The sequence below is a fragment of the Opisthorchis viverrini genome, assembly GCF_000715545.1.
Source record: "Opisthorchis viverrini unplaced genomic scaffold opera_v5_100, whole genome shotgun sequence".
In the NCBI taxonomy this organism is placed as follows: domain Eukaryota; kingdom Metazoa; phylum Platyhelminthes; class Trematoda; order Opisthorchiida; family Opisthorchiidae; genus Opisthorchis; species Opisthorchis viverrini.
In genome coordinates this window covers 150,284-162,867 of record NW_008751756.1, presented here as the reverse complement: position 1 = coordinate 162,867, position 12,584 = coordinate 150,284, and the positions used below count along the sequence as shown (strand labels likewise).

The following is a 12,584-nucleotide window of genomic DNA, read 5'->3' as shown; positions in this document are numbered from 1 at the left end:
ACGATTAACCGTTTCATGAGTGTAATATCATGTCAATTATCGTTTCCATTCCTTGGTATGATGCCCACATATCGGAGATGATGATTGAGCCGCGAGCAATGCAGGCCTGGATTGTGTCCATCAAAGTGGCCACAGTTCGATCTGGCACTGCATACATAAACACCTCTTCAGTTTCCCGGCAGATCCCTCCGAAAATCCACTGCTAAGGAAAGACTCACCCTGGGTAGCTTTTGCGACGCTTCATCGATCCTGACGTTTAGACCTGGGCCGCCGATAACTGTTGGAGTCTGCAAAAACCACCAGGCGCAAACTTCGCGAATAAAGTTCTCCCACTCAACAGCGGTTGTGTGGCTAATTGATAATTCCTCTGAGGAGAATTTGATTTCTGCCAAATTTCTGGGTCAGCAATAAATGAATAGAATTACTGTCCTAAACTCCATTCTAGACCGCTCCAGCTAAGTTTCCTTTCGAAGACCGATTTCTCGCCGACGCTGTCGAGCATTACACCTCCACCTGTGAGAAACAGTTGAAAGTGTCATTTGGTGACCACTGTTGCATAAACGTTGCTGATGGATCACTCCTTGGCTTCGCAAAGAAACGAATTGCCGTCTCCTTGTCATGGACGAGAGTTGAAAGCGTCAGAAAGTTCATTTAAGGTTTTACGTCCAAACGGAGAAAATCTTTGCGCAAAATGAGTCTAGATGCGGATAAGGAATTGTTTTCATCAAAAATAGGTCAAGGTTGTGTGTGTACGTTAAATTGGGGCTGACGAAAAGTGTCGGGTCTTGACTTTTCGGACATACACTTTTGCATGAGTGGCGGGGCTTACCTGGAAAAGATCCAGAAAATCGACACAAGACAGCCAACCCGCCTTAGAATCCGCCTCCCATATAGGCCAGATAACATTGTGTCTAGGATCCCCCTCCATCGACTAGTCGCAGGCATTCTGGAGGAAAGCATTCCTGAGGAGCAGTGTGGATTTCAAAGTGATCGGATTGCGATTGGCTTTGCGTTTGCCTCAAGACAATTCCGACAGAAGTGTTGTGAACAAAATCATCTTGTTTGTGACATCCGAAGAATGACAGCATTGTTAACCGCAGTGGTCAACAGGTCAACAGCTGACGTTGTTATCACATGCACGGTGTCGTACTGGAGCGCGCGGGGGGGGGGGTCTAAATGATGCCGATACCTGTTTTTACATCATCATGTCTAGGCAGGCTGAGGGCTTGTAAAAGGGTTTCTGCATGTCCGCCTGCCATTTTGATTCCCTCAGGTCCACATCTGGTCAAGTACTTGTGTGCAGAGGCGCATTTGACTAACTGCATACCGTCTGTCGTTCTCCCAAAATGCGGGGCCTGTTGTTGATCGGCAAATGCGATTCGAATACGAACGATCGGCACATGGTGATAAAAGTTCTTGATCTCGACTCACCACAAATAACTGACATACATATGCTCGGCAAGGAATGCTCATGGTTGCGAGATGTTAGCTCACCGAACCGGTTTTTTTCGAGTTTGAACCGAAATGCATTCATGCGAAGACGAATGGTGTTGAGATACCAGTTCGCTGCCAAATTTTTGCTGGCCATACGAAAGACAACACTTGCGGAACAGTTTGAAAACTAAGACACTACAAAACAGAATAAATTGCTATAGAAGGATAGTTACTTTTATCTGCCGTTAGGGCATTCTTCTCACAGCACAATGAACCGAGTGTTTTCGAGAAATACACTCATTTGTAAATCAATTTGTTTTTCACGAGTGATTCAACTGAATCTCTCGTTTATGGTATTCTACAACTGAATGTGCTGCACACAAACCGCCCCATGATTAAGTTGTCACGATATTCGAGATATCGCAGTATATGTTCATGAAGGAAACTATTCACATGGTTACTGAAAACTCTTCGATGGCCCACGACCGGTTTCGCTCTTCTTGGGGCTCATCAGGCAGACGCAGTCCCTGAGTTTCCGTCTCAGAAACAGTCCAATTTGGGCTCAAGTAGAACATAAGGTTGACGGAAACTCGGGGACCGCGCCTACCTGATGAGCCCCAAGAAGGGCGAAACCGGTCATGGGCTGTCGAATAGTTTTCAGGACTGAGTGTTTCTTTCTAAGTGGAGGCAACAAATTAGGTCCACGACGACTCGAAATTTTTCTGGAGTAAGGTCTGATGGGAAGAGGCTTTACTAGCGAACCCACCTAGACCAAAGTCGGTTCAAGTACTGTCTAGTAGCGTGAGGCATCAAATGACAGCTGAGGAGTGGGTGTGGTGACACGGAATAGACTCCTGCAAATCCGGTGACTGATTTATTTAACCACTAGTAAACTCACAGGATCTATCCCCAAAAAGGACCACATAGCAGTCAAGGTGCCAGTGTTGTTAGCGGAAAAGTGGACGACGCAAGCAGGTGCTGTGGAATAAATCATATGGCCTGCCATCCGCAGAAGAAATTTGTCCAAAGTTTCAACTGACCGTTAGGCTAATGCCAGCTAATGGAGGAAATAGCTGCAGGAGTAGGCGCTACCGACTAGAACCCTCATACTACCCCCAGACAATTGCTACCTCAGGATATGTTGGGGCGACATCTCATCATACACGTGACCGAACTGCTGCAACCTTGAACTAAGCGTAGATGCTCACAATCGCCGGATACTTATCTCTGGTCACGGAAATTGGGTGAGTCCCAACACCGGTTGCGCAGTAATTTGAAGGGGAATGATTCCCATTCAAACTGGGTCTTTGCGTAACCTGATGATTTTCGTTGCCGCTTACAGTCGAAGTGTAAGATAGGTGGGTAACCAATGCACTTTGAGTTTACTCGATTATCAACCCTTCCTTTCCCCGAGGAATGAATCTAAAACAACTTCAGGCGACATTACTTGATGCACGATTTATAGCTGATGAAGTCCAGGCGAGCCCAAATAAGCGACCGGGATGAGCTTCAACATGGTTTAAGGGTTGCGTGGTAGGAGAAAATTTGATGGTGGCAAGCTCACAAACGGAAGGTACAAGATGTCTATCCTACCCCATCTGCTTTGCAGATGATCCGAGGACTTCGATCACTGGGGATGCCTCTGAACATTTGAGGGACAACAGGCACGTCCTGGAAGTGTAACATCGCCATACAGCATCGTGCTTTTTCCCTCCAGACTAAGGTATCGTGAATATATAGGCGCTAGCAGACGTGAGTAAATTAGAAATCCTATCAATGTTGGCCCAATGCGGCTTTGTTCATCGGCCACCCGATGCTACAGTCATTTGGTCGTTCTGTTCTGGGGGTGAGAATGCCCAAGTGGTTAGAGCGCGAATTTACTGACCGGAATCCGACGTCTGCCTCTCGACTTCCCCTGTCTAGGTTTGGGCAACCTGGCAGTATCCCAGCCCTCGTGCTTCCTTTGGGTGGCATGGCAGCTAGGCACCGGAAGGCTGTTACAGCTGGACGATTTTATTTTTGGTCGTTCTATCCAAAAAAGGGGTTACAGCATCTGATTCAGTTGACCATATTTGACTTTTTACAGGTAGCTGAATAGCATGGTGTATAGGGTATTCTTTACAGATACTACGTCTTCAGATTTCATTCTATTCCGTGGCCCAGATAACGCCCGATTGACAAACTGATACGTAAATGGCCAAATATCTTTATTCTATCCCTTTCGACAGTCATTCATCAGCTCAAAAAGTGAGCCAAAATTATTCCTTATCAGGTGCGTTTGGTCGGTTTTTCCGTGTCTTTCTATAAGTTGCATTCTTTTGATCAAGCAAAATGATACCCCAGCAATCCTTCCATCACGTCAACCCTGGAGGTTGACTTTCTCAGTCCAGCTGTCTGAAACGCAACTTCACGAATGTCCATCTTCACTAAGTTTCAATGTTCGTCCACTGACCTCAGGGGAGTTGGTTGCGAGAAGCACCTAACCAGAGCCTCCCTTAATTTTGTCGTTTTATTTGCCAAATTGTTGTGACTTGTGGACGATCGCGCAACTCTGTATCGGTCCCTTGGCTTCCTGCTCCGCCCACTATGGTATATCAAAAAGCACGGTAGCTCTAGACAGTACTTTATAGAGACAAAGGAAAACTATTACAACTGTATTTATAGGGTAGTCACAGAGTGTTCCACAAGGTCGTGCTAGAAGTACCGTGAGGGGGCGAGAAGCGTCGAGTCAAAGGTGCTTGACTCGGATTGGCTGGCATTCTGACCAATCAGGGTATGCCTTCATTTGGCCCGTGTCCTGCACGTGACACATCCGTCCAAATGATGTGGTGTTCGGTTATTAGGGACGGCTGGCCTCTGTACACAAATCTTTCGTTTTCTCGGCATCCCGCCACATACAGTATCCTTCCCTTCCCTGACAAAGGCGGCGTTAGGAAACTCAGCACTTGACCATAACTGTAATCCAGTTCTTGGGCGGATAAATACAGAATTAGTAAAGTACCCACACCTGCTGCTTGGATTAGCACAGCCCCACAGTGGACAGAAAACCGTGAAACATCTGACTCCAAACGACCCCAAAAGTTTCCACGTTCTTTTAATCTCAGCTTAGTTGAGCAGTGAGAACTTCCGGTAGAAGACTGCCACTAGTGAACAATGAGTCTAAAAGCTGCTTCCAAAACTCATGTTTTGACCGCATAGCAGACCTCAGCTTCAATAATTAGAAATCTGGCCGAATTACCCAGTTCGTGGCAAACTTTCATGGTGATAACTATACACTTTAAAGAGTGGATGACTGAAAATACTAAGAGACATTACCATCCCGATAATCACTAATTGACGAACAAGTTAGACTCCGAGACATGCAATTCATGTGAAGAGAAAACAAGTCATTTGAGTGGAAGGTAACTAGAGTACAGTTATTCATTCAAAACAAACGTGTAATCTACAAAGCACACTCCAAATGGTCTACATCATTCCGTCTAAACGGCGAGGGTCTATTGGATTATAGTTACTAACGTTTGTCGAAATTCCGCAACAAACGATTTGCAGGTACAACCCCGTCCGTCAGCGAATTGACCAAATCACTAACAACAAACATCTGACCGAACTTTGTCCGAATTGATTTTGATGGATCCACTCGGGATCGTCATGATCATTGGCGGGATCCACAGTCCCCTTAATTCCACCTCGTAGTTCCACCTTTAACGACCTTGACTTTGTTCTGTAATAGCTTGACAATACTACCGCAGACTTTTCAATGATTTGTCTCTCGTTCCTGCAGTTTCCTTGAGGCTGAAAGGGAAACCGGTCCGAGCACGACATTTCTTCAGACAGGTGTTTCACTAGTTCAAATTTTGGCAATCTCTGTCTCTCAGGAAATCAACTAATCTGTCGGACATCAGTTTTCATCACGGAGAATTGAAGGCTCCATTACTACAGGTCACATTAACTAGCGATGGTAAAAGCGTTCTCTTTGAGATAAGACGCTAACTTGAGTCTTCAAAAGGTGGAGAATATTTGACATGTATTCATAGTATAATGTGTAGATACATTCGATCTGATCAAACTTTTCGATCGATTGTTTGGATGAAAGGCAACGATTGGTGTGTCCACGGACGCCTGAATATTCCAAGGCTGAAATACACACTACAACAACAGATTGAATCAAACTTGACCCTAGATTAAATTAATTCGTACAAGTACGCGAGGTTGCATTGAGGTCAGCTGCAGGTCACCAGCCAGCGTTGCTGTGACAATAACGCTTAATGTGCAATTAGCAGCACTGCGGTTCCACACAAGAACTACACCAGAACGTTATCAAATCTCAAACCTCAAGTTTCAGTTTGATTCAAAGCGAAGTTGAGTGTAGCCACCAACAGACGTTTGTGTTCCAGCGTCCATCTCTACTAGCACAAACCGCGTGTGTTGTGGCCTGTGTCAGACAGAAGTGTGTGTCAACAAAGTGAAGCTTTCTTGTAAACAAGCTTCCCGATGAGCATGACCAAACCAGAGAGTAATGGTGGTTTGTCCAGTCTCCTGTGCCATATAATCACACGATGCATTTCATTATCCTTGGATAAAAAATCGCCTCCACACAATTCAACCTAGCCCCCTTTTCCTTCGCTTTTTTTAAAGACAGCTTCCCATGCATGCCAGTGTATTGGTCTCCCTTGGGAAAAGTTCCTTGGCGCAGAGGCCGAATTCCTACTTGGGCCCGTTTCAGTGGACTTAAGTATTGGTTAGATAAGTCTAACACTTTGATTTAGTAGGTAGTCCTTTCTAACAAGCTTCACGGTAACCTAAAATCAATTGTGTGGACGATCGATGTGAATTTTACTGCGAGGGCGATGTATGTTGTGACTGAGTATTCGCCGTGCAAATTTGGCAAACAGCATTTGCCCCGTGTGTGTTGTAGCAAAAAGTGCAACCCGGTCGGGGGTGACTGGATGTTTGGTCTATACGCGAAGCAAACAAGATGGCATTGCGTTGATTATGTGTGTAGGGGTCCATTTACAGAGAAATGGCGACTTTCGCAGGTAGCTAAACCAAAATGAAAATGGTAGAAATAAGTAAAAAGAAATGAGGGTCTCCAAAAGGCGTTACTTGATGAATGGATGATGACGAAGCAACGAAAGCGTTAGCCCATACACACCCACACTGAAAGTACCACCACTGTAGCAAAGTAGGTTACAATTTGTCCTTTGAATTTGGAAAAAGGCATTCACTGAACTAGGTGAGATACATTTTGTTGGGTGACTAAAACACTATTTGCTTCGTTCAGACTACAGCTTGCCTCACTGCTAACAACAGTGTCCCACGCGGATTAATGTGCTTCAAAATGGTCGATTGGTTTGGGGAAGCTTGCCTTTTTTCTTCACGTCGCATCTGACTGAAGGTCTATGACTGGATTCATGGATATGGACTCAGCACTTTTCATTAATTACTACACGAGGTCTAGCACGCCCTGTTTTTTTTAGTAAAGGCTGTGTGTGTTGTGTTATTCTGCTTGTATGACCGTGATACCAGTACAGCATTGCGGGTTGGTTGTAATTGATTTTTGACATTTCATCTGTTCACATTTGTTTTTTCACAACGTATGTGAATAACTAGACTGAGTTCACAATACAGACATACAGATTTTGCGTTTGGAAGTTAGTTGAAACTGTGTCTGACTCAAGGATTTAACGACAATCCGACAGCTGAAGCTAACCAAAGTGACAGTATGCAATTCGTATTAAGCTAATTTATTTGCTGAAATTAATATGGCATTCCATGAGCGACAGTTGTGCTACATTGTGATTCTATTTTGGTTACAACCTGCTTTTTTCGGTAGCCGTTATTCAACCTGTGAACAAAGTATTTGTGGCACACTACTTGCCAAGCTCGCAGGCTTCTGGTTAGCTCAGCTCCAACCTGATTGGCTCTCAGCCGCACGACTCTTTCGATCCTAATTGGTAGATCGATCAGTCAGTTTTGGCTAGCGATTTCAAAATTTCCCTCTCGGGCACGCGTGCACCAACCCATTCGTCAAATCATTGAATACGGTTTTTGCGATTCTTGCACTCAGTGGCCGGTATTTCATGCAGACCAGTGAACAGTCAGGTTATTTTGTTTTCAAAACTCAGCCATCGTTGTGAAGGTCCCGGTAATTATGCTTGGAACTTGAATCGGTTACTTTGGGCAAAGCACAGATCCGAGAAATCAACCACCACGTGCTCGTTGAAACTCACTGGTAGATGGTTGATGACTAATCACCCTCTGCATAAAATATGCTCAGTTCTTCAGGTCATTTCATAGGAGGACATACTCACCAAAAGGGTCTCTGACTTTTCAACAGTTGTCATAAGATTCATGGGTCAATTTCTAGTCGCGACAAAATTCCTGCAGAGGGAAATTAATGGGAAGATTACTGCGGTTAACTTAAGCTGTAAATGCAGGATTTCCCAGTGAATGAGGATCCACAATTAGGACTATTTACCGATTCTAACCCGCCTAGCGTTCACGTACAGCTGTGGTGCACCCTACCTCGGTCGAATGGCATTGCACCAGTCTTTCGGAATTTAACAGTACCATCCACGCCAGTTAGAATTAAGATGTAGCGAAAATCTGCCGCACCTGGCATAGCTGATTCTCAAACACTCTCTAAACTGCCAATCACCCCAAACCGACGGGCTTCGCCAAACTGTTTGATCCGTGTTCAGTTAAACGTGTTGTTCATCCACTAGGCTTGTCATGGCATCCGGGTAACCCCACAAATCTGGTTTGCTTTAAGTTGCCTACCCATTCGGTGGTAGATGAATGAGATACTAAGGTGTCTGAGGCCTTTCGTAGACTTTGTTTTGTCCGCCAGAACAGGTTAGTGCGTTCACCATTTTGGCAGGAACGAAAAGACACTCACCATCGACCTCCTGCTCAGATTATCTGGACGATATCACCGTATAAGAGGCCCCCTATGGGCACTGACGAATATCAGCAGAGTGTGGTGAGGCACCCGTGGACGATATCTACCTAAATGTTACGGACAGGAATCGTCGTCCGTGGCTCAGTAAGTGGAGCATCCATCAAGTAAGCAGCAGCTCATTGGTTCGAGTCTTGCCCAATCCACCTCACCTTCTGTCATTTCAGGCGGTCCGTAGAGATCTGAGGAAAGAATTACTGAACGCATCTGACCACACTAGGTCCGCTTTCTTCATTTCACTAAATCCTTGACCGCTTAGTTCAAGAACCACACCTACGAGACCCAACACATTCGATAAAATGCATGCGAAAAATTACGTAGTGTATGCCTTACACAGATACATGGTCATTTGGTGAGTTCAACCTAGGTCTAAGTGCTTTAGGCTTGCGAACAATGTGATCGATTTCGTAAAATCGTTTGTGCGCAGTAGTAAATATGTAGCAAGTCACTGTGTAACGCAAAGCTACTTTTCCAGAAGACACCTTTGAAGCAAATTAATCCATGAGGGCACCGAGATGTTGAGTACTATTCTAACCAAAGCAAGATTTGTGTGGTTCACATGTCAAATTAGCATCCCTTCTACTTGATGGCGTCCAGCACTCATCCTAATGGTATTGATTCATTTTCGGCAACGCCAGTCTTCTACTGCAGCGCCGACAGCATTGAGTTTTAAACCCGGGTGAAAATGGCTGGTAAAGGGTGAAAATACTTAACACGTGGCACGCATCAACATTCCGGGCACAGTTTAGTTGTTCCGCTTGAATAATCTCGAAGCGCACTCTTTTCGGATGAGCCCCAGTCTTAATTCTTGCCAACTTTTATCATACTTTTGTAACGATTTCTGATGATTTTTACTCACTTGTAGAATCCTGGGGACTACGAAAAATCATGTGATTACACCTCCCATTGTTTGAGTCTTCATAGCAGTATTCGAAAGCTTGGGGATCATTGTGATATTAGTAGAGGGGTCGATACCAACTTGAACAGATCAGCTACGATTTTTGACAATGATTTGTGGCAGTGAGACCAACTTAGGCTGAAAATCCGATGAGCACCGCACAGCGGTTTCATCCTTATTAAGAATCAGCATCGGCGTCCATCTCACAAAAATCTGGGGAGTCTCGAACCCATGACCTCCAGACTGGCAGCTGATCACCCTAGTGTTCGGCCACAAGCGGTTGATTGGCGGCGTGATTAGCTGGTACTTAGAAAGGGTGCGGTACCACGCATCCTTCAAACACAGGATCCGCACCACACCTTACACATTTTGACTGGCTCCTCGAGTGACAACTTTTTAGATGGAATTTTCACTCATCGGGTGAGTTTTATGCCAATGAGTGAAACTAATAATCACTTGCGTCGTCGCTATTCGCGTTTTTGTTTTTGAAAATGTACGACCAATGTAGTGGGTTTGGAAACCAAGAGAGTGAAAAGTTGGGGTAACTCTTAATAAGGACTTGTGAACTCAAAATATCACCGAACTAGTCGCCAGAACTAGATCTTAATTGATTAATCGATGACAATCTAAGTTCAGACAGCTTCAGTGTTGAATTGTACACCCTATTTTGTTTGACCGCCTTCGCTGTACGTATGTATGTGGGGTTTGTACAGTTCAACAGGGCTTGGCGTCTGACGCATCCCTTGCTTTTTTATATTTAGGGATGAATACATAATGTCTGTAAACAGGGTCTCCTAAAGTGTACTTTGCTTGTGTCCCGAATCCCGAACTCTGGTACTTAAAAAATTCACGTGCATGTAGCTCTGGTCATCTCTACAACATGTGGGAGGTTGACGGGATAGTAAGATCTACTCTGACGGATTCCAGAAGTGAGGTTCGCGTCAGGTGCTCAGCTTTAAGAGAGAGAGACGGAGCCGGTAAGCAGGCAAACTGAAATTCTATGGCAGAAAACCCGGTCAATTTTGCGTACCAAGAGACGGTGGGTGGCTGGATGCACTTTCCTACCGCGCTGGTGCATGGAGAACCAATCATTGATGGAGGCTGCATGAATTCCAAACTCTACAGAATATTCACGAATGCTTGCATGTGTGCATGCGCGCGTACGCGTAACCTCGTCAGTTTCACGTGATGCTTACAGCTCTTTCGGGAATCCTAGTGGATCCATTGCAAACTACAGTGCGGATTTGAATGTCACGAATTGGGGCCACTCACGGCACCCACTCCGTTGAGGTGAGTCACGTGGCTGTCGATCTAGTGGAAGAATCGACTCAAACCCTTAAAGGTAATACACCACATCGTAGCTCAGTAATTCTGCGAACTTTGCAATTTGTAATACCCTGCCACAATAGATCAAGAGCACAGGAAACCAACAGTTACCGATTTCTCACCATCTCGGTGACAAGGCCCCAGCAACAGGAACAGCTGCATTAAAAGTAGATACTTTTTCATCTCCCGTAATAGATAAGCTTTGCTATTTATGGTACTCGCTTAGAATCTCCTCAGTTGGCGGAAAAAATGATTCCGAAACACACCCTCCTAAGAAGAATGAAGTATTTACTTGAGTGCCGATGGATACAGAAGCGTGATGCAACGTCCCGGATACGTGCGTGATTCCACACACCTAGAAATTTTATCCAGTCACGTAGACAGTCGTTTATCAACGGTGGAATTTCGGCAACTAAGCGCACTTACAAGTGGGTAACAGCACTATCACGCTTAACTGTACAAGACAGATAGTCGATTATGGCTTCAGCTAACCCAAATTTGTTCTCTCTCAACGACGGAACCTGAGCGGGCCACTGGACTCACACTGCAGATGATTGCCCCAATTGTTGTGAAGTGAATTCAGCGAGGTTGATGTTTTAATCAGACAGGAAGGATTATGGACTCATCTGTCCGGAAGCAATTGTCCGTTCACTCAAACATACGGACCGTAAAACACCAAATTCCACTAAAACACATGTGAAAAATCGGTAGTAAAAAATACCATCCCGGCAGACATCATGGCTGATCGTTCTCTTGTAAACCCAAAACACGGGATCGATTGGAAATGGAAGGAGGCATTACTCGTGATCACTTGCCATTATATACTGATACTGAAAGGCATGTATTACTGTAAATTATCCCTTGATTACTTTCCAATCTTGAACAAACCTTGGGTGATGAATTAGTGTGCAATGCAAAATTGTTGAAATTTGGCTTCTCGCTAAATAATTGGGATTTTACTTTTCATAAAGCATGCTTTTCTGTATCGGGCAAGGATGTGTGCATTCGTGAAGCATGCCTTCGTCAACAAGTCACTCTTTCGACAGATCAAATCCCAAGATGTCGCATGATAGACTCTGAGTATCCTTATTTGTGTATTTTCAGGTTGACCCATATTTTGAAGCAACCTTGAATACTTTTCTATGACCTGATGTATGCACACTTGGTTTCTTCCGAGTTACAAGATTAAAACTGCTATTTTGTTTTAATAAACAACTGAGTCAGTTATCAACGAGTTAGTCAGTCGGATCAACCGACTTGTCCGTTAGTTAGTTAGTCATTAAGTCAGTTGGTCAAATACTCAGTCATTTAGTGAATCAACAATCCAATCAACCAATGGGCCAAACGATCAGTCAATTATTCACGTACAGGGTGTAAAGCGGAACACTCTCTGACAGATGTTTCGTCAAGGTACGCTTTAATTCAACAATTAAATATCAGCCGGCTCCGACGTTATCATTTTGTCTGTAGATTTCAGCCCACTTAACGGACAAGTTGAATGTACAATTATGCACAAGTTCTATGGTCATCGTTACTGACAGTTCAACCGTTATGACCAAATTTTCAGTCAGCTAAAAGATGGGACCAGTGGATTTCGTTTGGTCATTGACGTTGTCCAGAATCACAAAGTATCGCGTAGAATGTCTGACAGACTACTTTGCACGTTGCGTCTTGTAGAGTATGAAGCTGATTTGAAAAAAACGAAACAAGGGGGTAGTAACTGATCATAAGGGCATTTTTATTCCACCATACAGAACACCAGGCAATAGGGAAAAACACATAAGTTACGTAAGTAATTATACTGTTAGTTATTGGGTTAGCGAATGGAAGGAGACGGTTATTCTCCTTTCAACTGTGACCTCCATATTGTCTAGCTACCATCATCATCATCATCATCATCATCATCATCATCATCATCATCATCATCATCATCATCATCATCATCATCATCATCATCATCATCATCAT

The 12,584-nt window shown here is 44.3% G+C and overlaps 2 protein-coding genes across 2 annotated transcripts in view; one reads left to right on the top strand and one right to left on the bottom strand.

Annotated features, from left to right (window-relative positions):
• Positions 1 to 3,431: 3,431 nt before the first annotated feature.
• The window catches only part of T265_05340 (hypothetical protein), a gene marked incomplete at both ends in the record, with an annotated part of 10,264 nt that continues 1,111 nt past the window's right edge, over positions 3,432 to 12,584 (bottom strand). Inside the window, one exon of the mRNA XM_009170331.1 lies at positions 3,432 to 3,524. Coding sequence (XP_009168595.1) covers positions 3,432 to 3,524 — 93 coding nt within the window. The remainder of the gene's footprint in view (positions 3,525 to 12,584) is intronic.
• Positions 4,210 to 12,584, top strand: part of T265_05339 (hypothetical protein) — a gene marked incomplete at both ends in the record, with an annotated part of 9,543 nt that continues 1,168 nt past the window's right edge. Inside the window, 2 exons of the mRNA XM_009170330.1 lie at positions 4,210 to 4,269; positions 12,158 to 12,332. Of these exons, the coding sequence (XP_009168594.1) occupies positions 4,210 to 4,269; positions 12,158 to 12,332 (235 nt within the window). The remainder of the gene's footprint in view (positions 4,270 to 12,157; positions 12,333 to 12,584) is intronic.